At 44.3% G+C, this 27,890-nt stretch overlaps 1 protein-coding gene across 1 annotated transcript in view; it reads left to right on the forward strand.

Moving 5' to 3' along the window:
• Positions 1-27,890, forward strand: part of LOC308293343 (receptor-type tyrosine-protein phosphatase U-like) — a gene marked incomplete at its 3' end in the record, with an annotated part of 95,561 nt that overhangs the window by 41,217 nt on the left and 26,454 nt on the right. Inside the window, exons 9-18 of the mRNA XM_080735811.1 lie at positions 1,298-1,400; positions 7,382-7,661; positions 11,371-11,407; positions 15,646-15,784; positions 17,103-17,132; positions 17,460-17,620; positions 17,825-18,024; positions 20,474-20,546; positions 20,944-21,026; positions 23,187-23,204. Coding sequence (XP_080591937.1) covers positions 1,298-1,400; positions 7,382-7,661; positions 11,371-11,407; positions 15,646-15,784; positions 17,103-17,132; positions 17,460-17,620; positions 17,825-18,024; positions 20,474-20,546; positions 20,944-21,026; positions 23,187-23,204 — 1,124 coding nt within the window. The remainder of the gene's footprint in view (positions 1-1,297; positions 1,401-7,381; positions 7,662-11,370; positions 11,408-15,645; positions 15,785-17,102; positions 17,133-17,459; positions 17,621-17,824; positions 18,025-20,473; positions 20,547-20,943; positions 21,027-23,186; positions 23,205-27,890) is intronic.

Raw genomic sequence — 27,890 nt, forward strand, 5'->3', positions numbered from 1 at the left:
CAGTGAATGTGTGTACTTGTGTGTGTAGCTGCAAGCACACGCCAGCTTAAATGTAAAAGATCAGAGTGGGTTATTTGTCGGTATCAGCCCTACAAAGGTTTCTGTCCCCTTTTCAATGGGATGGGAGATAGATTGCTGAGGTGCAGCATAACACCTTCCGTCAGCTCCTGGTACTTAGCACGCAGTTACTCAAGCCTGCTACTCCTATGGTAAATTGGCGATGCCCGGGATCAAACCCATGCAGAACCTTGTGCAAATTTGGTCCAAATGCTGCTTTACCAGGATCTGAAGTGAATTATACATGTGTTATACTTAAATGCAATTTTCTTGCATTAGTCTTTGTATGGGCATCTGACTATTGCTGTCAACATGGAAATCTAACCCACATTTGGTAGTTTAGAACAGAAGAATCAACGTCCTTTCTCTGAAGTTAATTTGAAGTCATTTGACTGTTCTGGGCTCTGGTTTCATCTGATCTGGTTTACAACGATCTCCATGTGCAACAGCAGCAGTAACAGTACAGTAAATTCTGTCCCTATAGAAAACTGTACAACACCGCAGTTACCGTAATTCTGTCCCAATGGGGAACAGATGTGGGAACTCTCTCCACCTTATTGTTCCCCAGAGCTGTGCTGAGCTTGTGGTGCTGTAAAATGAACCCTAATTATAAGGGCCGCTTGTTTTCTGTGTGGTTGGCCGCCAGGCGCACCCGGCTCTCATAAATTAGTGGTGCTGTGCGGGTGGCTGTGGGACATAATGAGTAAGTAGTGGTGTGTAAGCAAAGAGGCTTGGGATGGTGTCCTTTCTCACAGTGTTATTTTTTTGTTGCATAAATACCTGCTATATCGCCGTTGTCGGGTGGAAACATTGTATGTCCAAAACCGTTCGTTTTGTATTTATCATTTTGAAAATGATCTAAACTAGTGAAAATAGCCTATCTACAAGCACACAGCGCCTCGCACCGCGAGGCGTTGTGTGCTTGTAGATCTGCTATTTTCACTGGCTTTGTACGACAGTCTTGTATGATGAAGCAGGGTTTTACTTTACGAAAAAAAAAACATTTGAGACTTGGAGATACGAGGTTTCTGCCCGACAGTGACGATATATTTTAGCCTTCTGTATGACAAATTGTTTTGACAGCCCCTTGAACTACAGTATATACTGTATCAATGTGTGTCTTGGCTCTGATCCTTTCAGCTACCCCCCCCCTCCCCCTCTTTCCTCTCTCTCTCTCTCTCTCTCTCTCTCTCTCTCTCTCTCTCTCTCTCTCTCTCTCTCTCTCTCTCTCTCTCTGCAGCTCCAGTGTTTGACTATGGAGATCTTCCCTCTCCGCTGAGCGAGTCAGAGAGCACCATCACAGTTGTGCTTCGCCCTGCGGTGGGCAGAGGAGCTCCTGTCAGGTACACCTCGTTACTGATGTATTGATACAAGCTGCTGCTGCTGCACGTTCAAAGACCCACCAACCACACTGCAGCGTTTACAGCTACACTGTCCTGCATGTCCTGCAGCTTGAAGATTTAAGCCGTAAAACTTAGGGAAAATAAGTGTTTCCAGCACACCGTCTTCACTTAGAGACATTTATTAATCCCTCGAAGGTCAGTGGAATGAAACATTGTTCCTTTTTACATAAATGTCTTCAAGTGTACGAAACACTTAATTTCTCTAAGATGACTGTTCTCTCCTACGAACCCACATGTCCTTGTAACTGTTAGTAGATGTGCAAAAGGTCTTTATTTACGAGGACTGAAAACGTACTGTATGTTTTTGCCGTTTCTTCCCATTAATAGTGACTAGAAGCTGGGCGGCCCAGCGTCTAGTCGGCGACCTGGCCAACTCGGGAACGATGTAAATAGAGAATGAATGCCCCGCCCTTTAATGCAAACCCCATTATACCTGTTGTCATAGGACCCGTTTTGACCATCTGTTTGCCTGTGTCCATTTATGCCCATATATGGAGATATCTGTATCTGTCTGTCTGTCGGCGTCCATTTTATGTCCATATATGGAGATCACTGCAGATATAGTTCTGGGTCCATTTTATGCCCATATGCCCATATATGGAGATATCTGTCTATTTGCGTCCATTTTATGCCTGCCCCACCCTTTAATGCAAACCCCAATATACCTGTTGTCATAGGACCCGTTTTGACCATCTGTTAGCCTTTGTCCCCACCCTTTAATGCAAACCCCAATATACCTGTTGTCATAGGACCCGTTTTGACCATCTGTTTGCCTTCTGTTAGCCTTTGTCCCCACCCTTTAATGCAAACCCCAATATACCTGTTGTCATGTTGTCATAGGACCCGTTTTGACCATCTGTTTGCCTTCTGTTAGCCTTTGTCCCCACCCTTTAATGCAAACCCCAATATATGGAGATCTCTGCACACACAGTACCGGTTGCGGAAAACTCTGATGTCAGACATCAGCTCCGCATTCGGGGATTCATTTTATGCCCATATCTGGAGAACGCGCGTGCCGGTGGGAAGAACGGTTCTCGAGATTCACATACATACATACACATTCACAGAGATTTTTTGTTGACTTCTGGCGTACGTGATGTCAGAGCCTTTTATGAAGTGATGTCACAATGAGTCAGCGATTGTGCCGATTTCCTCAGGAACAGCCTGATGTTAACAATCAGCTCCGCATAAGGAGATTCCGAACGTTTCGCGCCGCTTCGGGAAAACCGCATGCCGAGTCGGGCCGAGGCCCGGCACTGCACTCCGCGCCGCAGCGGGGAACGCGCGTGCCGAATCTGAAGCCGGTGGGACGAACGGTTCTCGAGATACGCGGATTACAAACAAACAAACAGACAGAGATTTGTCGCATTTATAGATAGACTAGAAGCTGGGCCGCCCTTCCCAGCGTCTAGTCGGCGACCTGGCCAACTCGGAACAATGTAAATAGGGAATGAATGCCCCGCCCTTTAATGCAAACCCCATTATACCTGTTTTCATAGGACCCGTTTTGACCATTTGTCTGCCTGTGTCCATTTTTGCCCATATATGGAGATATCTGTATCTGTCTGTCGGTGTCCATTTTATGTCCATATATGGAGATCACTGCAGTTATAGTTCTGGGTCCATTTTATGCCCATATATGCCCATATATGGAGATATCTGTCTATCTGCATCCATTTTATGCCCATATATGGAGATCTCTGTATCTGTCTGTCTGTGTCCCTTTTATGCCCGTATATGGAGATCTTTGTGATTCTGCATCCATTGTATGCCCATATATGCCATATATGGAGATATCTGTTTATCTGCGTCCATTTTATGCCCATATATGAGATTTCTGTCGCTTTTTCAAACAATCGTGGGTCGGGTCGGGTTGAGGCCGAGCACTGCACTACCTGCTGCGGTGGGGAACGCACGTGCCGAATTTGAAATAGGGAATGAATGCCCCACCCTTTAATGCAAACCCCATGAATGCCCCACCCTTTAATGCAAACCCCAATATACCTGTTGTCATAGGACCCGTTTTGACCATCTGTTTGTCTTTGTCCACTCGGAACAATGTAAATAGGGAATGAATGCCCCGCCCTTTAATGCAAACCCCATTATACCTGTTTTCATAGGACCCGTTTTGACCATTTGTCTGCCTGTGTCCATTTTTGCCCATATATGGAGATATCTGTATCTGTCTGTCGGTGTCCATTTTATGTCCATATATGGAGATCACTGCAGTTATAGTTCTGGGTCCATTTTATGCCCATATATGCCCATATATGGAGATATCTGTCTATCTGCATCCATTTTATGCCCATATATGGAGATCTCTGTATCTGTCTGTCTGTGTCCCTTTTATGCCCGTATATGGAGATCTTTGTGATTCTGCATCCATTGTATGCCCATATATGCCATATATGGAGATATCTGTTTATCTGCGTCCATTTTATGCCCATATATGAGATTTCTGTCGCTTTTTCAAACAATCGTGGGTCGGGTCGGGTTGAGGCCGAGCACTGCACTACCTGCTGCGGTGGGGAACGCACGTGCCGAATTTGAAATAGGGAATGAATGCCCCACCCTTTAATGCAAACCCCATGAATGCCCCACCCTTTAATGCAAACCCCAATATACCTGTTGTCATAGGACCCGTTTTGACCATCTGTTTGTCTTTGTCCACTTATGCCCATATATGAAGATCTCTGCACACACAGTACCGGTTGCGGAAAACTCTGATGTCAGACTTTATGCCCATATCTGGAGAACGCGCGTGCCGGTGGGAAGAAGGGTTCTCGAGATACGCGGATTACATACATACATACACATTCACAGAGATTTTGTGTTGACTCATGTGGCGTACGTGATGTCAGAGCCTTTTATGAAGTGATGTCACAATGACTCAGCGCTTGCGCCGATTTCCTCCGGAACAGCCTGATGTCAACAATCAGCTCCGCATAAGGAGATTCCGAACGTTTCGCGCCGGTTTCGGAAAACCGCGAGTCGGGTCGAGGCCCGGCACTGCACTCCGCGCGGCGGCGGGGAACGCGCGTGTCGAATCTGAAGCCGGTGGGACGAACGGTTCTCGAGATACGCGGATTACAAACAAACAAACAGACAGACAGACAGAGATTTGTCGCATTTATAGATAGATGATGTGAGAATAGGATTGTGTAGGATGTATTGATACAAGACCACCCACCAACCACACTGCAGCCTTTACAGCTACACTGCTGCATGTCCTGCAGCTTGTAGATTTAAGTGTATGAGGGTGTAAAGTATAAACCTTTCTTCGTATAATTATATGCTAGTTGAAGTTTTAAGACTATAAATGTGTGTTGTAATTACTGTCCATTAGTGATGATGTACAATAGGAGAAAAGAAGAGGCTATATTGGAAAGTACTTAACCTCCCTTCCTGTGGTCACACAATTATTATTACAGCTGCCAAGTATATGTGAGTATCCAACACTTAGCTAGTGCTATATTTTCGTCCATGCCTTAAGCTTCTTAGCTTTTTTTATTATAAAAAAAAAAAAAAAAAAAAAAACATTTTAAAATACTTAATCTACACGTTGGGACTTGTAGATCAGCTATTTGAAATATTTAAAGAGGTGGTGCCATAGTTTTGTACATTGACTCTTTTGTATGTGTCTATGGAGTTAACATTACTCTAATAGACCCCCAGCTGTGGTTATAATGTTCAAATGCGTCTTCCCTGTGTATTTTTGGTTACTTCCTGAAAGCTGAAAGTCTCTGAGTCAAAAGGCCCGATTGAAAAACACTGAGTTAATGACATCATAAACTCAGCCCCTCCCCTTTTACCATAGAGACACACGGGTGCCTACAAATTCACGCCCCCTCTTGTGATAGCGGCCCCACTTCGGGTAAGGAAGAATGGTGCACTGCAGCTGCCAATGCAATCCCAATGAGAGGCATCGTGAAATATTATAATTTCAGTGGTTGACTACTGAGGCCGTAGTGATTTTTTTTTTGTGTTCTAATAAAGTGTCCCATGAGTTTAATTTTGCCTTTTTAAAGTGGCATATCTGTCATCTTGATACACTACCTACTTTAATATACTTCATCTGTGGGTCAAAAGTCCTAGCATTGGAAATCTTAAGTTTAGGTGGTCGCATGGTACACACGTCAAGGACGCATCCCTTGAGGTTTTCAATACCCAGATACGCTCGTCTCTCATGTATAATTAGGCTGTTTATTTTTGGAAAATGATCGCATCCCGCTTCATCCAAACAGAGTCTTGCAGGTTGTTTTTGGATTAATACTAACCTGGAGAATCAACTCTGTAGTTGAAAAAGTCGGGATCTTCAAAGTCGGCGCTCATAAACGCACAGCAGTAAAGACAGTGATGTCATTGAAAAGTGACAGGTTCTGTGTCTGCCGTTTCCCCTCTTCTCTGTTAACATTATGGGTAACCCATTCAAGTGGCAAATTAAACGTGACACACATCATGTATTTAGCAAACAAGAAGATATGTTGTCAGGGTCAGGCCATACATTTGAAAACATATTTTTATTTAAATCAATATAGTCTTCAGTTCGTGTAGGATTATTTTAATATTAGGCTAACCACAGTTGAATTGCAATGACTTTCTATGGGCTGGCTTGCAGTACACCGTTTTCCCTTACCCGAAGCGGGCCGCTGTTTCAATTGTGGGCGTGAATTTGTAGACGCCCGTGTGTCTCTATACATACACCCAACACTGTGGGTGTGGCTAACTTGCTGGGTCACCCCCCACCTGACAACCAGGCATACTTAATGAACTGGTGGGTGTGGCCACATAAAAACCTTTTTTAACACTTTCTGTACACTTTTTTGGAAAATAAATCTTCCTCCTAGTATAATCTTAATACCTGATAATCATGTTTTAGGGGGAAAGAATCATGGCACTGCATCTTTAAGAATATTTTTCCAAATAGTAAAAGATGGCAAAAGAGTCTAGGGATAAGGGGTAAGGCATGGACCAAAATAGAGCCCTATGTGTCCTCAGAGAACACTGGTACTGATGTTCTTACATCCTAGCAGAACCTTAATTACATTCACCTTCTAACTAGTCCCTGATGAGAACAAGACAAAGCTTAATGACCTACTTACAATAATAATAAAAACGTGTGTGCTTGACTGTGCGCCCTATAGAGGGCCCTCAAAATGTGATTCCAAGTTTGGACGATAGGATGTTGCGTTCATGATATATGTATTTTACATGGTTTAGGTAGGCTGTAAATCGTTGAGCAGTTGTGGTCCCAGAGGACTGGGGATGCATGTGTGCCACCAGTAAGACGCCCCAAGGGCGAGATTTAGGGCGAGGTCGCGCTGAAACAACAGACTGACACAATATGTCCATATATAGGGCTGAGGCGTGGCACACGCACGCACATGATCTGCAGGTTTCCATACTAAATGCGACCTACAGTCACAATAATAACATGTGTCTGCTTGCCCTCAGTGCGTACCAGGTGTTGGTGGTGATAACAAGTGTCTGCTTGTCCTCAGTGCGTACCAGGTGGTGGTGGTGATAACATGTGTCTGCTTGTCCTCAGTGTATACCAGGTGTTGGTGGTGATAACAAGTGTCTGCTTGTCCTCAGTGCATACCAGGTGGTGGTGGTGATAACAAGTGTCTGCTTGTCCTCAGTGCGTACCAGGTGGTGGTGGTGATAACATGTGTCTGCTTGTCCTCAGTGCGTACCAGGTGGTGGTGGTGATAACATGTGTCTGCTTGTCCTCAGTGCATACCAGGTGGTGGTGGTGATAACATGTGTCTTCTTGTTCTCAGTGCATACCAGGTGGTGGTGGTGATAACGTGTGTCTGCTTGTCCTCAGTGTGTACCAGGTGGTGGTGATAACATGTGTCTTCTTGTTCTCAGTGCATACCAGGTGGTGGTGGTGATAACATGTGTCTGCTTGTCCTCAGTGCGTACCAGGTGGTGGTGGTGGAAGAGGATGGATCCAGGCAGGTGAGGAAGAGAGAGCTGGGCAGCGTGGATTGTTTTCCTACTCCCAACTCCCACAACGAGGCCCAGGCTAAAGGAGCCCCCCATTACTACACAGCCGAGCTGGCCCCCAGCAGTCTGCCAGAGGCCACACCCTTCACCGTGGGGGACAACCACACCTACAACGGCTACTGGAACGCTCCCTTAGACCCCACCAAGAACTACCTGGTGTACTTTCAGGCTAGCAGCAACTTCAGAGGGGTGAGTAAGAGGCATTTAGACAACCTGACAGGACTGCTGCTGCTGTGCACCTTTATGCTTTAGCAACCTTGACAGTCAGTTTAGGTTTGTTCACTGCTTGTCAGAAACACACATTCAGAGGTAATCTGTTTTGAAGGCACTAAATACAAGGTAGGTAGAGAGGCCGCCTGGGCATCAGAAGGTCCCTGGTTAGTGTCCGACTCAATTTATTATTATGTGATGTATTTTTACTGTAGAGTTGAGCAGCCTTGTGTGTCAGTGTTAAGGTGTTAGTGCTAATTGAATTGCATCATGCCACAGCGCTTTATGAAGGGGGGTATATTGATTTTCTGCCCTCCTTTTTTTAAGTGATTCAACCTTTAAGTCCATAAAAAACTGCCAGTACAGTGGAGAAGGATGGGGGAGGTACTGTAGATGTGGGGGCTCAAGCCTGAATATGGAGAGTCCTGGTTGAGTAAAGAAACGGAATAAGTTGACACAAACACGCTGGAACGCTTTAGAAGCAATTTATAAGAACACTGGCACTGACCTTTATTCTTAGATAGCATCAAAGCCAAGTGGGTGGCCATCATGCAGCTAAACCTCCCAATGTATGAATGAGTGGACCATTGTAAAGCGCTTTGAGCACTTGGAAAAACGCTATAAAAATGCAATCCATTATTATTAGTAGTATTATCATCACTAGTGTAAGTGTGTGGGAAGTAGAGGTTAAAAGAATAAATCATGATACACATCCTATTCTTTAGGAATACAAATTAGTTTACTTACTAATACAAATTAGGCCAATCTCTCAGTTGAACCATGCAAAAAATGAAAAAATACAAAAATCATTATTCGACTAAGAGATTGGTAGTCGACTAAAGACAATTTTCCAACATCCCATCGTGCATTGCGCAGTGTGATCTACAAGCTCACAGCGGTTGCATCTGCGACGTGACGTGAGCTTGTATGTCTGCTGTTAACCAGAAGTGTGGTGCAAAAGATTCTCCAGTAAATTCCTGCGGAAAGAGGTGGATAGTCGACTATTCGACTAATCGAGCTCAGCCCTAGTGTCTTCTATGGAGTTGCCTTTGGCCAGAGATTGCATGAATGCTGTGCTGAGAGCTGAAGGTCAAGGCCTCCCTGTGTCCGTGTTGCTGTGAAATGTGATTGAAATCTCTCCCTATTGATCCAGAGGCACCAGTAAGCCTCACATCAAGAGCTCTCATCCCAAATGAGACTCAAATGAAAGGCGGTGTTGGAACTAGTGCTTTGTTGAAGCACTCTGTTCTTACTGTCATTCAAATGACAAAACAGCCTGTGAAAGTCATTGTGTGTGTTAATTATCATGTCACAAACCCTAAAAAAAACATCACTGATCTGTTGTCTGAATGACAGCGCTTTCTTTTCTTCCATGTGATGTGGTGGTGGGCTGCTTAGCAGTAAGACGGGGAAGGGGGAGGGAACAATTTATGGTGAGAATTGCGTTGGATAAACATCCCGTAGGTTACCATGTGGACATGAGCTGTCACTGGATTGAGAGAGTAATTAGTGTGTCCGACGCCTCCGTTGGAGCCTGAAAGAAGACACGTGATTTATATGAAACTGCCCTCATCTATGAAACACTCTCTGTTGATCTTCCCCATCTGCAACTATTGTGTGAATGAAGGGAATGAATGAATAAGCAAATGAATAGATGAATGACCCAATCAACAAATTAAAGCAGGGATCTTCAATGTTTTCAGGCCAAGGACTCCTTAGTTGAGAGAGAGATGAAGCAGGCACAATCTTATCATAGATTCCATATCGTTTCATTGTTTGACAGCACGATCATCAGTGTATTTTGGATTCATGTCAATTTGTGTTTTCAGATATTTAACCACTTGAACCGTCCATACTTAACTCATTTAGTGCCTTTCCCGAGATATCTCGCGAAATTCCCTTTGATGTTCGCAGTGCCAATCGCGAGATGTCTCGCGAAAAGTAATATATTACTGTAACGGCGGTTATCCTACCGGGTACATGCGCGGAAGGTCCCGAGACGATCTCCCTCGCTGATTTATCATCATCACGGATCCACGAGCACAAAATAGTAATCCCATAACATTGAGGCAGACGGGGAATCTCATCTTTAATGTCCATTATCTCCAAACAACACTTTCAAAGCGAGGATGGCAATAGATGCTCGCTTATAAAACACATGTTGAAAAGCTCCGTTCCGCCATTACACAACACCACGTGGACGATGACCGCTTCCTGTGAATGACGCAATGACGTCAAACCGGAAGTGTTTAAGCTATGGACTTCTGGCCTTCAAAATAAGAGACTGGCCGTTTATGGAGCCAGCGAGAGGCACTCTGGACATTTTAATCCGTTAATTTCTGGGGCACAAAATGAGTTAATAAACTTGACCTTTCATTCTGTAATTACTGTAGTCTGCCTTTTTTCCCCTCTGCACCAAACCCCTTTGCCGAAAATAGCCAATCTACTGCGAGGCGTTGTTAGCTTGTAGATCTGCTATTTTTGCCTTAAGTTCACAGAATAAAGACAGTAGGGTTCAAGTGGTTAATATAAAAAAGAAGAACAAAGTTTCTATCACACAAAGATTTGGAGGACCCCCTGTAGTAACACTGAGGACCCCCTAGGGGTCCCGGAACCCCTGTTGAAGACCCTTGGAATAGATGAATGACCCAACCAACAAATTAAAGAATGAATGAACGGACCAATGAATGTGAGTGTGTGTGTGTGTGTGTGTGTGTGTGTGTGTGTGTGTGTGTGTGTGTGTGTGTGTGTGTGTGTGTGTGTGTGTGTGTGTGTGTGTGTGTGTGTGTGTGTGTGTGTGTGTGTGTGTGTGTGTGTGTGTGTGTGTGTGCGTGCATGCATGTGTGCGTGCGAGTGAGTAAGTGGATTATCAAATTAATTAATTAATTGATTAATTAATTAATTGGCGCCGCTATACCATTTATGCTTGACATTCAGTCTGACATTTCCCCTCAAAAACCTCTTTGTCAGTTTTTGCTCATCAGAATTCTTCACCTGTAGCTCCCTGTCACATTAAGCTGGATCTATTGGCAGGGAAAGGGCGGTGTTTCCAGGTATAGCTCTGGACAGTGTTTAGGCCAGGAGGACACTTTGACAAAGGACAGGAGATGACATGTGATGACATATTATCAGCAGCTGCTTTAATAACCTCTCGGTGGGAGGTAAATATGACTTATGTGTCACCTCCAGAGACGGCAGGAGATGAAAGTCTATCTGGAAGAGATTTTCCAATTAAAAAAGGCAGTTTGGTGCCGTTTCAGGTGAAAAGGTTTCTGACTCCACTCTCGGAGCGCAGATTAGCATAATTGCCCATAAAGTCTGATTTAGCGTCTTTAAATCTTAATTTAATTATGTGCCACATGGAGACATGGATGAGGAAGACAACTGGGGCGGGCGGTCGGACACATCACAATGGGACGTCCACCACTGGGAATCTTAAATGACCTCCATCACACATCACGGGGGTCTTGGTGACTTTGACATGTGACGGTAACCTAAACCAAGTTTGATATGCACCCTGATTTGATACAATTTCTTATCTCTGGGATAATTTAACTCTGGGTTAACAGTTCTAACAGACAATGGAGCCACCTGGGGTGTTGCCAAAAAGACACCTAAATCAGAGGTTACATAGTATGCCTTGAATTCAAACTCGTTTCTTCTTCTTTTTTCTTTTTTTTTTTCACAGGAGACGAGGATCAACTGCATCCGGATCGCTCGCAAAGGTAGCTCTTATTCTATTCTATTGTGTGACAATAAAATCTGTTGTTTTAACACTTGAACATACTGCGTACTGCTGAATCTGTCACCTGGTTTGAAGTGACATTTTCTTATTGAAGTGTTTTTAAGCATTTGCGTAAGGCTGCGTTGTCCCAGTGTGTGACAGAGCTGTCCTCAGATCAGGCTGATGCTCCAGGGTTTTGACATTGAGGACTTGGAGTTGCTTTGGATGCGTATGTCAGCTGACAGGCACAAACAGGCAGCCGAACGCTAAACATGAAGCCGTCTTCTCTGACGTTGACTTTTTGTTCTCACTCTCACTCTTCAATTACTGACGTTGACATTTTGGCGTTGCCCCCGTCGGGTTACGTAGCTTTGAAATGGAGAACGCAGCGCCGTATTCTGCTTCCTGAGAGGGGAAGAGAGAGAGACGCCTTGAGACAGAGCGGGAGTCGGAGATTCAGCAGAAGCCTATATTTCAAACGACAGCGGAAAGAGCGAGAGAGAGAGAGAGAGTAAGCAGATGAAGGGAAGGTGCTGAATTATAGCCCCTCTCTTCCCCTCCCTATATCGAATTGTGTCAGCATCTCATAGTACTCTTGAGAAAGGGCTGTGTTAAATTGGATTCCTCTCCCCCAGAACTCTCCCTTTCTTATCTGAAGCACGATGACATCAAAGGTTCCCGCCTCGCTATTGTCTGGTTCTGCGACACACAAGCAGAGCAGGTGCAGTTGCAGGAATATGTATATGAAACATCCTTTGGTCCTGTGTATGATCCTGGCCCTGAGGACGTATTGATGTTTTTTCATTTCCTGTCCAGGTATTAGTGGAGGTGTGTAAACACAGTGTCCTGGTTGTTGTTTTTGTCCGTCTCCGCCTCCATTCATTCCTCTCATGTTCTCTCCTCTGTTTGCGTTTACAATACAAGGTTTAGATACAGATACTATCTGATTAATTACAGGCTAATGCAAGGAAATTATAGATAAAACGCTGCTTGTCTTGTTCATTCCTACAAAGCCTTTCTCATGTCCTGCATTGCCACAGCTGTGTGCTTGCTGCATTGAGTTTTAATATACTGTACAGTAATGGCTTTTTGCTCTGAAATTGGGTCTAAAAGCAGAGTGACTCATCTGGCACATGTTGTGAGGTAGCAGCATGTCTGTGGAGCTGCACTGATGCAAGGCACCACTATAACCATCACCAGTCCACTGCCCAGCAAGCCAAATAGTCTTAAAATTCGTTTTTTGAAATGCAAGGTCTAAAAATGTCTGTAGTGTCTTAGGAGTGTGGAGGCATTATGAACAAGAATGAACAAGCATGACATTGAATAGGTAGTGGTACTGATGCTTCAACTCTTCAGTATTCACTACTCTTTTCCTGACATTTTGCCTGAAATGTTCCTGTCCTCAAAACTATGCCCCCGATCACTGTGATTGGCCGAGACATGCGGAGGGAGCACTTGTTTTGGTTCATGTGATGCTCAGTGTGGATACTGCGGCTTGCTTGCCTTATTCTCAATTGATATTAAAAAGCTAAACTCCATATTCTAGTTTCCTTTTAAGTGTTTTTGGGCTCAGGTGAAACACCTACCTTCAAAACTTCAGCATTTCCTGCATTTGTTTCTGGAAATACTTTCTTTCCGAGGTTCTTTTCACCGTTTAGCCTTGCTCATTCTTCTCTTTTGTTACTGAAAACAAAAGGCACGTTTCGACACTTATTTTCATTGGAAATAAGAATCTGAACAGCATTTACATAACAACACCTTTAATGCCCTCCTTTCTCACTGTCATTGTTCTAACAATTTACTGACAATCCACGGTCTTGCCGATGGCATGACGTGTGAAGTTCTCAAGCGGCACATCTGTATGACTCCCACATACATTTAGCAAGGCTCTGTGAAAACAAACAACACCATTATGCAGCGTGAAGTCCTAGAATAAATGTCTCTGCCTTTAATACGCTTTTTAATTAGGCTTTATTGTTTTGCTCATCAGCGCAACCATGTAACACTGCTCTGTTTCATTCATTCTTATAAATCTTGATGGCAATTTATTTTGTCTTTGGAGAAACCCCGGGGGAGAACAAATGATGATTCAGTGAGAGAGTGATTTCAAGCTCCTGGCTGGGTGTGATGGAACTATGGAGACAAATGATACGTAGAGACAGTGACATTATGTCTGCCATGGAAAATGGCCTCCCTGAATGGGAGAGAGCATCCATTAACTCTCTCTCTCTCTCTCTCTCTCTCTCTCTCTCTCTCTCTCTCTCTCCCTCTCTGTCTCTGCTGTGTGGAGAAGCTATTCATTGCAACGAGGGAGCAAGAGTATGAAGGGAATGTAGAGAATAAGTGGAGCGGAGCGTGTGTGTGTGTGTGGTAATATACTTGGCTACTGACTCCTTTAGTTGGCAGCACCATCAAATATGAACAAAAACTGGATCGGACGTGGTCTATTGTGACAAATTCCTTACCATATCTCGTTCTCTCTCTCGCGTGCGGCCGTGCGCGCTCTCTCTCTCTCTCAGTCAGGTGGGTATAATGTCATATTGTAGGTTGAGGAGGATAATGGGCTCCTTTACAATGATAAACCTTTCTTCTGTGCTCTTGCAGCGGTCAAATAAACTCGCTAGGATTAAAAGACTCCAGTGTCATCTGCGGCTTCTTCTATCAGCTGTTTTCATCCATGACTGATCTTCTGCTTTATCAATTAGATTAGGGAAGGAGTTGGGTAACACGTTTTATTTTCACTTTCACTGCCACTAAGATCTGCCAAACCGCCAGGAGGTTCAGTTGTATGTTGTACACGTGTTGTACATGTGTTTTCCATGGTCATTTGTCACTGGAACAGTAGGTCAACATCACTAGGGTGGTGCACGTTAAATCATAAATTGGTATAACGTCTAAGGTTAGGAAGACAAAGTTTGAAGATTGGAAATTTGGTTTGCAGACAGACGAGCACTAAAAGACAGCACCTCCTCCCAATAGAAACGATACCTTGTTTCTTCTAAGCTTAGTTTCAGCTAACTTTAAGTTTGTTTCTTAGTTGGAACATAGACGTGTTAAAAGTAAACCTTGTGAGAAAATTACAAAAACAAAAACATCCAATTACGACCACAAACTAATTTGTACAGTGCTGATGATCGTTTAGTCTGGTTAGTGAAAGTGTTCTAACAACTCTTTTCAGTTGTGACTGTGAGTGATTCTTGAGGAGATTCGTAGTATAAATGAGGAAACCCAAGCAATATTCTAGTATCTGAGATATAAATAGAACAAACCATTATAACTCTGGGGAACCGGAACTGCTCATTGTGACGCATTGATTTAATCACGATGACCCACATATGCTATGTGTGACAGAAACTCAACTGAAAATCTAAGTTGACTTCACCACTTTTCAACTTATCTTCATATAATTTCTCCTCGCTAATGTTCATGATAAAATAGCACAATTCTTTTTTCTACTCGTCTGTGTCTCATAGGAGGGCTGTGGGCAGTTCAGAAACCCGTCTTCCAGTGACATCACCGATGGGGAATCCAAGCTAATAGAAACGGCAGGCTTTCTATTCCTGAAAAGTTACCATGCTATAATGGAAGCAATTGTTCTCGGCTTCTCGCGATAATAAAAATCTTGTTTTTAAAAAAGATATCTGCCTATTGGATGATGTCACTGGTAGCCGTGTTTCTGAACTGTCTACAGTGAACTGCCTACAGAGACACAGACAGATTTAAAAAAAAAATGAAAAATATTTTATCGTGAACATTAGTGAGGACCAATTATATGAAGAAGTGCTGAAGGCGTCCTTTAACTGTTAAAATAAATCATTGTGGGTGAGTCTTGAAATAGTTGTAATGATGCACTTGAGACCGTGATATGCAGATGTGACATTCCAAAGTTTCAAAGAGTGAAATGGTGCCAGGTGTGAATTGGCCTCATTTCATGCCTGGCAAATCAGACACGACAATGGGGGGGAAAAAAAGACAATGTGTTATTGTTTTAGCTTTTTCTTTTTTTTTGGGGGGGGGGGGGGGTGCTAGACCAGCGGGCGTAGTTGCCACAAGGCATAATCACTTGGAAAAAAGCCTTAAAAACCTATGACCTATGAAAAGATATTACTCAGCCTCTGTAGCAGCTAAAACACAATTCCAAAACAATTTGATAGCTTACACCTTTGGCTTTCATAGAAAAGAATCAAGCCCTAAAAGCAGAATGAATTAAATCCACTGTGTCTTTATTCCTCTGTGCAGCTGCATGCAAGGACTCCAAGCGGGCTCTGGAGGTCTCCCAGCATGCAGAGGACATGGGCTTGATCCTGGGAGCCTGTGCTGGAGGTCTGGTGGTCCTCATCCTGCTTCTGGGGGCCATTGTCATCGTTGTCAAGAAGGGGTAAGTACATGTCATAGTGTTTATTATGTCCTGTCTGAAGTGATTCCTACTCCATATTTGACATCAGAACCTACAGTGTGAGGAGTTGCTGGTGCTCCTTAGTCGCACATCCAGCAATAAAATAAGATCTGGTTGTCCCAGAGGTGAAGTGGGCCTTTAAGTCGCACATTCAGGAGTACATTTATCTCTATTCCACGTTGGCTCTACTGAGAAATACATTTGGCAATGAGAATGTATTTACAAGTGGAGTTAGTGAAATAGCAGAGCATTAATCCTATGTTCTCTGGCGCTTCAGCCAACCTTTTGTGTTTCAGCTCATGTTTTAATTCTAATTTCAAGATCTGTATGCTGGCTGAGTAGCCCCCCGCCCCAAGACATAAAAATAAATAAAGCAAGCAAGAAAAATTAATTCACTCCAGTTGCATTTGAATCATTGGCTGCTTTCCACCGGCAAATTACCTCCATTGTCAACTATACCTGCAGTCGCACACTACCTCCTTTCACTAAGCAATGTCTTGACACTCATCAGAGTGTGGAATATTTCATCAAGAGGCGTGTTATTCCATTGGCCACTCAATTACACGAGGCCAGCAGCTGTGAGGTGTCACTAGATGAGCTGGTAATTGGTTAGGAAGGATGTTTTTGCTATTTTTTAAGAAGAGACCAACACCCTTGGTATTTTATTCCCTAGCAGCATACAGGCAGAATTAATGGGATTTCGTGGAAGGGAGGGAAGTGATTCATAAGATTCTCAAGCCACAAGTCTAGCCGGCTACACGACCACATGCCACACGGGAGAGAGAAAGAGAGCAGATGCGTTTATAATTAGCCAGCGATGTTGTGCTTCCCCGGGTTGTATCACAGGGCTATTTATTATCTGCAGAGGGCACAGAAAATCCCCGCCCACGAGCCCCACGTTGCTCGCCCAGCACATATTGCCCCCGACCCCCTCCTGAAGTATCTCCCTCTTTACGAGGTCTGATGACATTGTGTGCACACAAGCATGTTCATTTGTGCATCTAAGTCACAAATTACCTCCGTACATAAGCCTGTGAGTTCAGGCCATTGTTCAAGCCTGTTATGCTCGTTCATGTTTTGAGCTTTGATGGGATTTGCTAATGTTCAAAGTTTCCAGTCACATTCCAACCCTTGTCTCCCCGATGGCTCTTGATAAACCGTGATGATATATATTTTTTCTCTGTCTGTCTGTCTGTCTGTCTGTCTGTCTCTCTCTCTGTCTGTCTGTCTGTCTGTCTGTCTGTCTGTCTGTCTCTCTCTCTCTCTCTCTCACTCTCCTCTCCTCCTTCATGCTAATCAGAAGGGACTTCTATGCTTACCCTTACTACCCGTAAGTGACTTCTCAATCCTGTTCCATACTGACGTCACCCTCAACCTACTGGTCCTCTGGTTCTTTCTGCCTGCCCCCTCGCTCTCCCTTAACACCTCTCTTGGTATCACCAAATCTCACATTCCATCCCTCACCCGTTTTCAATTTCTTTCCTGTTATTTTCTCCATTCCGTCCGATGTTTCATCTCCTCAATCACTCCCTCCCTCCCTCCCTCCCTCCCTCCCTCCCTCCCTCCCTCCCTCACTCACTCATCACTCACCCCCTCCACTTTCCTCCTCTCTCTCATCTCTCTCTTCCTCTCTCTTCCTCTATCTCTACCTGTTCAGTAGGAAGAAGGTGAGCATCAACAAGGCGGCCATGTCGTATCGTCAGGAGAAAGGTCGTAAGCTGAGCTCTCTGGATTGCAGCATGACGGACCAGAGTACCCTGCAGCAAGACCAGAAGATGGTGGACTCGTTCATGGACACCCATGGCTGCAACGCTCGAAGTAAGAGAGACGCAACTTTGTGAACGCTCTCTCGAAAACCGAATGCTGTTTGACCAACATAGATGTACTTGCCTCGAGCTGCTTTAGGCTGTTTAGTCAGTTCCAGCAGAGATATGCAGTACGTTCATAGAAAATACGTACAAATACAGTATCATGTTGTATGCATTGAAATGTTTGCTAACACAGAGTTCAACGTGTGAACAGATGAACAGCGCTCCTTTGTGAACTTTGTGAACGAGTCGAGCAGCCTGCTGGGAGGCTCCTCCCCTCACCGCCTCTGTCGGAGGAAGAGCTCGCCCTATCACACGGGTCAGCTCCACCCAGCGGTACGCGTGGCTGACCTCCTCCAGCACATCAACCAGATGAAGACCGGCGAGGGATACGGCTTCAAGCAGGAGTACGAGGTGAGAGGGGAGACGTTTGCTTATATTTTAGTCAGGAACACTCACGTCAAAGTGAGTTTGAATCTGCAGACATACTGTAAATCCCAAGTATTTGAGCCTATGCCAGACTCAAAAGGTGGAGGCTGGGGTGGAGGAGGAAGCTAAGCAGAGAGCAATGTCTGGGCTCGCCAGCAGTTCCGGGTGCCACAGTACCACGGTACTCAGCCAGCTTCATGCTTCTCTCCCTGGTCTTGGCCGTGACCCCCGTATAGGTCCACATTTCTGACGTGGTCCTCCTCCCACGTCAATATGAAGTGCCTTTCTTCATCATCCAGGGCCTTTTCCTGCTGTGCTGTAAGCGTCCATGTTTCAGCACCATACAACAGCACTGATTCTAGTCTAGCCACGAACGGCTGCCTCTTGAGGTCATCTCCCGTCTCAGATTCCCACCCTCGTCCTTCACCATCTTGAGCGTCGTCAGCCCGGCAGTGGCGATGGTTCTTTCTCCGTGCTGAATGCCATTATTTATTTATTTTTCTTGGCATTGAGCCCGAGGCCAGTGCTCCTGCACTCCATTTCTACTGCCAGCAGCAGTTCCCTTCCTTTCTCTGCTGTGTCCGAGACGAGGGCAATGTCATACGTTACATAATACTGCAGACAACTTCTGTTCACTTTATGATGGCTGCACCAGACAATTTTTAATTCATCAATGTGCAATAAAGCCTCGTTTTATTTCAGCCCCATGGCAGAGATAATACAGCTAGATAGTATATCTGGCACTGTAATTAGGCCTTTTAAAAATAAAGTCCCCTTTATTTCCCTTTGAACTTTGTTACAAAGTTACTCACTTCTGCCAGTGGCGATGAGCCTTTTTTGTCTTTTTCCGCTTCTTCTTCTGCACATCCACCTGCAGGAATCCAAATACACTTAGACTTAAGAGTCATTAAATTATTCCCTGGGGGCCCAACAAATTCACCTCCCAAAAATCAATACGGGGGTGGCTTTTTCAGTCTGGCTCCTCATCCTCATTGCCTGGAGAAATAAACAAGATGAAGAGGATCAGTGTGCACACCGCTGTCACACTTCCCGCTTATTTCCCACCGGGTCATCGCTGGTGCCATTGATCTATTCTTTTTTTGCAAGGCATTGTGGGTGTTTGGGGGAAGACAGCATTTAGACTGCTTTTTCCTTCATAAACAGTGACCCATATTTGGCAGTTATCAGACACAACCGGTCAAATAAATGTAATACAATTTCTATACTTTAGTGGAGTCACAATCATACGCTTCCAAACAAAGCATACAGATACTCACACAATGAGCTCAAGTACAGTACTCAAATATACTTTGTTACTGTCCATGTCCACCACTGGCAGTAACTGATGTGGTGAAGAACGTAGGGCTCTGTGCAGGGGTGTCACAGCAAATTCTGGGCCCTGCTTTAACTATTGAAAAATAGCAGATATACTCACAGTGTGGCACTGCGAGCTTGTAGATCTGCTATTTTTGAAAAATCTTAAACATTTTTGCAAGTCTTTGAATGTTTCAAATCCTTCTAAGGTTTTTTGAAAAACCTACGTGTCTATGTCAGTGGTGCTCAAACTTTTTCATGTGAAGGACCCCCAAAATAATATGTATTTGGCCACGGACCCCCATCTCAAAATATTTAGTTCCAGGGACCCCCCGGAAGCAAAATTTGAGTTACAAATGTTCAAAGATTTGCACACATTTTCACAACTTTTCAAAAATAGAAGATTTACAAGCTCGCAGCGCGGCACTTGGTGCCGCGCTGTGAGCTTGTATATCTGCTATTTTTCAATAGCTAAAGTTTAAAATAATTAAGGCCCCTCCACCTTGGGCCCTACTCTGTCCCACTTTTCCCCCCCTTGTGACGCCCCTGGCTCTGTGTGGACGTGTGCTGGGTGTCAGCGGGTTCCCAAGGACAGCATGGAGATGGACAGAGGTGGATGAGAGCAGCTTCTTAAGTGGGATTAGAGCAGGTCTTACCTGTGTTGGATCCAGTGGCTGCAGTAATCCCCTGATCACAATGCTGTCCCCGCTTTGTCCCGGGCCTCGGGTCGGTGCCAATTTCTCCCCCATCGCCCACACGGGATTGGACCACCTTTGATGAGGGACTTAGCGAGTCTCAGTGCAAGTGTGTGAATGTGCCCACAGACGGAGCGAGGAGATCAGGGTGAATTATAGTGAGGCGGAACGTGACGTGACTGGATCCACAGGCCCTGCGTTCACTCACAACCAAGCACATATTTTTCTTTTTCATAGTCTTTTTTTTCCTTATTTTTTCCCCATTTATTCATTTGTATCTGCCCTGTGTGTCATTATGTAGATTTATATTGAGTGGCTATACACAGTCTCCCTGCGCCAGCAGCTGTCACACAGGATTTTTACACAAATGTAACACAGGGTTACTGTACGATAATTAATACTATTTTGTTGCTTTTTCCTTCCAGAGTTTTTTCGATGGCTGGGACGTGACAAAGAAAAAGGACAAGACTAAAGGAAGACACGATAGTTTACTCAGCCGTAAGTCACAATAGTACACTGCTCAGAAAGAAGACACGTCCTCCATTGAAAAACAAATAGAAGTTTGGTGCATTTAATTGCCATAAACATGAAGTTTTGCTCTCTTTATGTATTTTTTTATAATCCACCATGTACATTTTTATATTACCAGTGAGTTGTATAATGCAATTAACTCTTTAAAAGTTAAAACCGTCTAGTCTCCCTTGGCCTGCGATTTCGAGCGTTTTCACTATCCTTTGAAGATCCACAGATAATCTTTCTGCGCATGTAAACAGAGGAGGTGACGTGGACAAAGGACAAATTGACGTTGTTGGCATTGAACGAGTTGATGCTTAAATTAACTATATAGAATAACTGGATCAGTGCTAAAGTGTCCTTGTTCTTCACCGCATTTCAGATGATCGTCATCAAGTCAAGCTGCACTCTCTGCTGGCAGACCCCAACTCTGACTCTGACTACGTCAACGCCAACTACGTCGATGTAAGTCACTTTAACCTCCGCCTCCTTCACCTTGTTCTTTATCCTTGTCTGGTGGTCCCACATACAGCTGTTGACCCAGGAAGTTCTACCAGACCCCCATTAGAGGGGCTCTGGGACTTTCTGTACTCCCCTGGGGACCTTAATTAACTTAATGTGCAACATTGTTTTCTCACTCAACGGTAAACAAACCGACATAAAGTTTAAGTGTATAGAGCAGAGGTAGGCAACCTTGGGCACGGGTGCCAACATTGGCACAGGGGGAGGGTGATCACCGGCACATAACTTCCTGAGACCAACCAAACCGCTGTTTTGACCTCACAGGCACCCTTACTTGTCAAACAGACGAGAAGCTCCTCTGCTCCTCCCCTCCCTTTCTAGGCTCTCCTCTCTCTGCTCTGGTTCAGAGCAGAATGTGAAAGTGAATGGGGTTCGATAGAGCTTGTTCTACTCTCTGAATACTGTACCAGGGGCCTTTAGTTTCACCATTGTGTCTTTGACAGAAGCAGATGGAAGGAGGACAATGAGGACTTGATTGGTTGTTAGATGCCTGACGCAGCAGCGTTATGTGGGTGGAGATGGTCTGAAGAGGAGCTATTTAACTTCACTGCCTGTGCAGAGTTCAGTGCCTGCTCTCTTTAGAGACTCCATTAGAATGAACACTCTCTGGTGTCATTAAGCGTGCCGTCTACAGCACTGCCTGCCTACAATGGACATGATTCTATGCGATTAATGGAAGGCACCTAGGTCACCGTAGACAGACCCTTTCCATTTCCCGTTAAAATGGCTTTTTTCTATGGATTACTAATCAGTAATTTGATTACAACCAGTAAGACTCCCTAATCGGGAGATAAGCGACCACCAGGTCGCATGTATACACATTAATGGTGTCTGCAAAAAGCAACCTCATGGTGGCGCTAGAAGAGGGGCATGTGAGAAATCATGGCGGAGGTTGTGGTTTGCCAGCCAAGGAGTGTGTGTGCAAAGTTTGGTATGGATAGGGGCAACAGTGCCACAGATAAGAGTAGGGCCAAAAGTGTGACATGACGTGACGTGACGTGACGAACAGACGGAGGGACTGACTGACGGAGGGACTGACTATCAGACAGCCGGTGGAGGTTTTCATAGTAACTGCGACCTGACGGTCGCAATAAATGTACCCCCATTGATTCCGGATGGGAACCCTAATTCATTTGGGGACCCATCCGGAATCAATGGGGTTAAATTTACAATAATCAATTTTTTGTCATAGGTATGCGACAAATTCAAAACATTAAAGCTATACTGTGTAAGTTGCTCAACTAGTGGTCAGTAGCTCTATAGCAAACCTCGGTCGCGTCCGCGTCTTTTGGCCGTTTTTCCCCGCGGACACCCCCGCGTCTGTCTCCACCTCGCCGAGATCTATCTTTAGAGGGGTCCCTGGTTCCTGTGCGTTCAGGCATTCCGGAGAAAAAGACTCCTTCACCCATGCTTCACCGTTCACCCGAGTATAGAGACACACGGGAGACTACAAATATGGCCGCCCTAGCGACCCCACTTCAAGATGCGCTGTGATTGGCCGGCAGTGTATAACCCTTGCTGTGATTGGCCGGTAGTGTATGATGATGTCATTTTGCCGCGAAATTCTCCCCCCCTCAAGGCTCATAGAAAACATATAAAGAGAAGGCTTTTGAAGCTGAAAATAACGGAGTGGGTGTTCTAAAACTTTAGCGATTTAACAGTTAGGACAATTTTAAGATTTGTTTTATAAAAAAAGTTACATGGTATAACTTTAACGAACTCAAGCCTCCATGGCGTGAGTAATCATCATCAATAATAAAAGAACATATCTCAAAGCTCTCCAAATGGAATCGAACCTGGGATGTTGGACATAATGTTGTCAAATGCGCGCTTCCCCAAGGATTTCGAGAGAGTGGAACAAAACATTCTTGTTATAAAACCGTGTGACGTCATTTTGAAGATGACTCTTTTTGAAGATGACTGTCTCCACAGGTGGCTTTGTTGCTTCTCTTCTCAAAGCATTTCATATCCCTCTCCCACTCTACTGTGATCAATATAACTAGCTCTTGTTTCCTCCCTTTGTTTCCTCTTCTTTCTCTGCCTCTCTCTGTCTCTCTTTTTTTATTCCTCCTTCCCCGTTTCCAAACCTTTGTCATCTCTTAGATTCGGATAAACAGGGAAGTAAGTATTCGGCTTCTCTTCTCTTTCCATCTACCCCCCCCCCCCCCCCCCCCACACACACACACACACACACACACACACACACACACACTCACACTCACTAACGCAACTCACTCACACACTCACCCCATCTATTGCCCCCTCTGTTAGAGCCCTGCACGGAGCTGTTTTCTCTGTGCCGCTCCCAGTGGATTTCTGACTATTCCTGTCCGTGCCCACGATGGTTTAATTTTTGACCGTGTGTAGTTCATTTCTGGCCGCTGCTCCCACCCTCAATTAGAATAGAAGAGCTATTTAGTCTGGCAAAATCCTGAATTATTTATATTTGGCCCCGAAAACATTGCAAACACAAACAGAGAGAGAGAGAGAGAGAGAGAGAGAGAGAGAGAGAGAGAGAGAGAGAGCCATTACAGCACCACGGACAGCGACACAGTGGGCTTGGCTGGATTTACTGCTTGACAGCAGGTTATTAAATAGATGCATTTTGCATATACCTGTCAGGAACCACGTTTCAAAATGATGTTCTCTCTCTGCGTTTAGCCCTAAGATAAATGTGTTCGTATCAAGTTAAAGTAAAGCACGCCCACGCGTGCTTCAGTTGCGCTACGTACTACATCAAGGTTTATTGCAGGATTTTGCAGGACTTGCAGGTTGTTGTTTTTTGATCGCCCATTTCCGCCTGCAGGCATTAAAAAAAGAAAAAAAAAACGCCTGCTCCCGCAAGATTTACGGAGGCTCCCGTGGGATTCTCCGTCCCTGCCAACTCTCCATGGCATCCTTTCCCCCTCTCTCCTGCTATGAGCTGCTGAGCCCTGACAGCCCTCCTTAGTCCAGGCGTTTCGGGCAGTATTTTGATGGAATCGTGCACTTTATGAAAGAAGCATGAAATTTGGCACACAGTTAGAACATGCCAAATGGAAAATGTTTGGCTATAGGGGCATCGCAGATTTGTCTTGGGAAACTTGTGGGAGCCAATTAAACTTGGGCTCTCATAGACTTTACTATAGAGTAAAATAATACAAAAAATAAATATGCTTTAAGTAGCATGTGAGGGGTCAAACTAGGTGTTTTTCGGGATTCTGAATCCAATGCAAACATTTGTTTTGCAGGAAAAACATTCCTTGGGCTAAAAACGGACCTGATAAAACTATGGTTTAGTGATGAGTCATCACTTTTCAAAGTTTTGTGGCGGCCCTTTCTCGGAAAGGAATGTTTTTCGTGCAAAACAAATGCTTGCATTGGATTCAGAATCCCGAAAAACACCTAGTTTGACCCCTCACATGCTACTTAAAGCATATTTATTTCTTCATGTTTCTTTCATAAAGTGCACGATTTTTGCCTGAAACGCTCCCACTACCTGACCATTGCTATTCCTATGAGTTGAATTGATCCAAACGGTCTGTGGCTGCTCTTCACCTCCCTTCTTTCATGTGTAATGAGAGATCCTCAACTTGAGTTAGATCAGATGTTGATGATGTTGATGCAGCCTGACACAGGCCTGGCAGAGAGACTTGAAGAATCCACTAGGTCACATCCAGGGACGCGCAGAGAATGTTAGAGAGGCAGGGGCTGACATTTCTAAAAGGGCCTTTTGGTGGAAATATCGAAAAGAGCAGACCTCCAAGCGCTTGGAGGTCGGCTATTTTCAGTGCGTGATCCCACACTGAACTAAGCATAATTAAGCCAATACTGGAGAGGTGGCGTAACGGCATGGTTTGCTACACAGAGAGGGCAATTCTTTCAGCATAAGATGCTGCGTTCAAGTTCAGGAGAGTTTTGACAAGGCAATTCTCTTGAAAGCTTTTGCCTTCAAGAGAATTGCCTTCATGAATTGCATTCATGGTCTGGAAAGGGCCCTTTTTTCAGATGGGTATAAAAGGGCAGGGGCTCAAGCCCCCTTTGATGTCTATGTGTGCATGTGCCTGGTCAGATCATGCATAGAAATCCACTAGGTCACATCATCCATATGTAGAAGAATCCACTAGGTCACATGATGCTAGTGATGCACGGGCCGACCCGGTGCCCCCACCCGGGTCAAGGTTTCAGACTCAATTGGCAGGTGGCGGGCCGGTGGGTTATCACCACTCTCATGTGCAAAAAATAAATAAGAATAATCACCTGTTCTTATTTGCCTTTTATTCTTAATAAGAGTAGGCCTATAAGAATAAGAATACAACGTTTGAATACGAGCACGAGCAAGCAAGTTTTAAAATGCGCCAGAGAGGAGCGAGGTTTCTCCTCCGCTCCTTGGTGCGAGGACCGTCCCAATTACGCTCCTGTTGGGCCCGCGAACCACATTTTGCCAACATTTGACACAACGTGAGCACAGCAGAAGAATGCACAAACAATTCAGCGTGTGTCGCTGATCGGGATTTCACTTATATGTCTCTGTCATCCACACAAGTCCGTTTATAAATACTTTGTGTCGGTTAAGTTATATAACCAGCCAGTCAACGGATACGATTTGAAACACAACTTTCGCAAGTGAGACGGATTTTTTGACTGAATGAACCAACCACGCTCACCTCGAGTCGCTCCCATCTCTCCAATCTGGTGATTAATCAATAACCAACAGGATTTAATATTGTCCGTCTTTTGCTGTCTGTTTAAAGTGCGAGGCGCTGTATAAATATGATTGACATAAAACCTGAAACGCCATTCTTACCCCGACGATGCCCCCGCGATTTAGAGAGAATGAACGTCTTTGAATGAATGTCTTTTAGGCTAAACCCCAATTTGAACAACACGTTTGTTTATTTAGCCCATGACAATATTGTGCTACTGTAAACCTTTCTGTAAAGCGACTTTGGGTACTTAGAAGAGCCATATATAAAGATGAGCTATTGTGGAGATGATATACCATCTTTTTTTTAAATGCGGGTTGCGGGGCGGGCTGATTCGTTGATTTATATATTGTTCTGCGGCACGGGCGGGCGGGTTACGTTCCGTGCGGTCTGTGGGCTGTGTGGGTTATGAAAAAAAGCTGACCCGCGCATCACTACATGATGTATATATATACTGTATGTGTAGGGTGAGTTCGGTCAAATCCAGCAGAGATACACGGCCCAACACTGCAGGCTTTCTGTTGCACGTTAACAGACAGTTGGCAAAGGTTAAGCACACTGCATGCTAGCACGGAATATTTATTTCCTTTCCCATTTCAAACCATGACACCTTCTATGTTTGTCTTAAAGGAGCACTCCCCTGTTTTTTTCAACTCAATCTGTTTGAGTAATGAATGAAATGTGTACTGAATGGCTGCGAGTTCACACCATGGCTCCAGCACTGGCTTAACAAAGTACCACGACAGTGTGTGCTTATTAGGACAGCAGAGTCCAATTCCCCATCTCGTATCAACTAAAACACATTTCCCCCAAAAATACATGCAACGAGAGGCAGAGCATGCAGGCAGCTATGACCACAGTGAGGAGGAATCTGACCTTATGTTTCAAGTTAGGACGTCGTACCATTATTAAAGTGAAGCATTATTGGTATTTCAGTATTCATTGTTTCATCCAATAAAACTTCCTCCAATAAAGCTTCCTCCTACTATACAGAGAAGGTACAATACAATGAGATAAGCTTGAAAAACAGTGGAGTATTCTTTTGAGTCCGTCGGGAGATTTTCAACTAATCTTTTGTACACACACACACACACTGAATTTAGATGTTCTTTCGTCCTATTCTGAGGATGTTGCGAGATAAAAAGGGAGACGTTTAAAAAAGAAAAAGCACTTTAGAAAGACATGCTTTCTTTTGGATGTAATTGAATTGCCTTGTGTGGTGTCAAGTGCGTACAGTAGGCTTGTGCTGTGCATGTTATCTCTTTCCTTTGCATCCTTGTTTTGCAAATTTGTTGTGTCCTTGCTTGCCTCCCCTTGGGCTCCACTGTTGCCAAGGCAACAGATAAGAAACCGGTTGATCTGTGGGAGTTTTCGGCACCAAAAGGCTCATGGGAATCGTGGTCACTGCACTTTTTGCATAGCAATGGCCGTCCATCTCAGCTTTATAATGACATCCATGCCAGCTGCACAATGTCATGCAGTAACGTAACACGTGCAGTACAGATGTGCCATTACTAAACTTCACGCATCCTGCCATTGGCCAGACAGGGGATTTGCAGAACATTGAGCTTGTAGATCAGCTATTTTTGCTATTTTTAATGATCTTCTCTGACTTTGAAGTTTAAATCTACTTTTGAAGGTGGATTCTGTTTTTCAATGGGAACGGAGTGGTTTCTTGCAATTTGTGAGTTTCTAAAAAATACGCTCCATTCTTCATAGAAGGAAAATATCAGTACATATTGAAGAGTTGAAACGGCACATCTGTATGTGTGTGATTATGTTTTATGTGCAAGTGTCGATGTAGATACATGTGTGCATTATGTGCATGCAGGAGTTGGAGTCACTTTACAGACGAGTGATACCAAGCTTAAATGAGCACCTCACCCATTTTCAACCTATTGTCAGATAATTGGTCCTCAATAATGCTCATTGTAAGTTTGTAAGATTCTTTTTAGGTCTGTGGACAATTCAGAAACCTGCCTACCATCGTTAGAAGATTCCAAACTTATGTTTTGTATTCATGCAAGAATAAAGATCACAGATTCACTGTCTGTGTATGGTGAACCAATGGGCCCAGATGCAGATGTTGTTTTTGTGGGCTGTGAAATATTTTTCATTAGAA

The sequence above is a fragment of the Nannobrachium achirus genome, assembly GCF_963921795.1.
Source record: "Nannobrachium achirus genome assembly, chromosome: 10".
NCBI classification, from domain to species: domain Eukaryota; kingdom Metazoa; phylum Chordata; class Actinopteri; order Myctophiformes; family Myctophidae; genus Nannobrachium; species Nannobrachium achirus.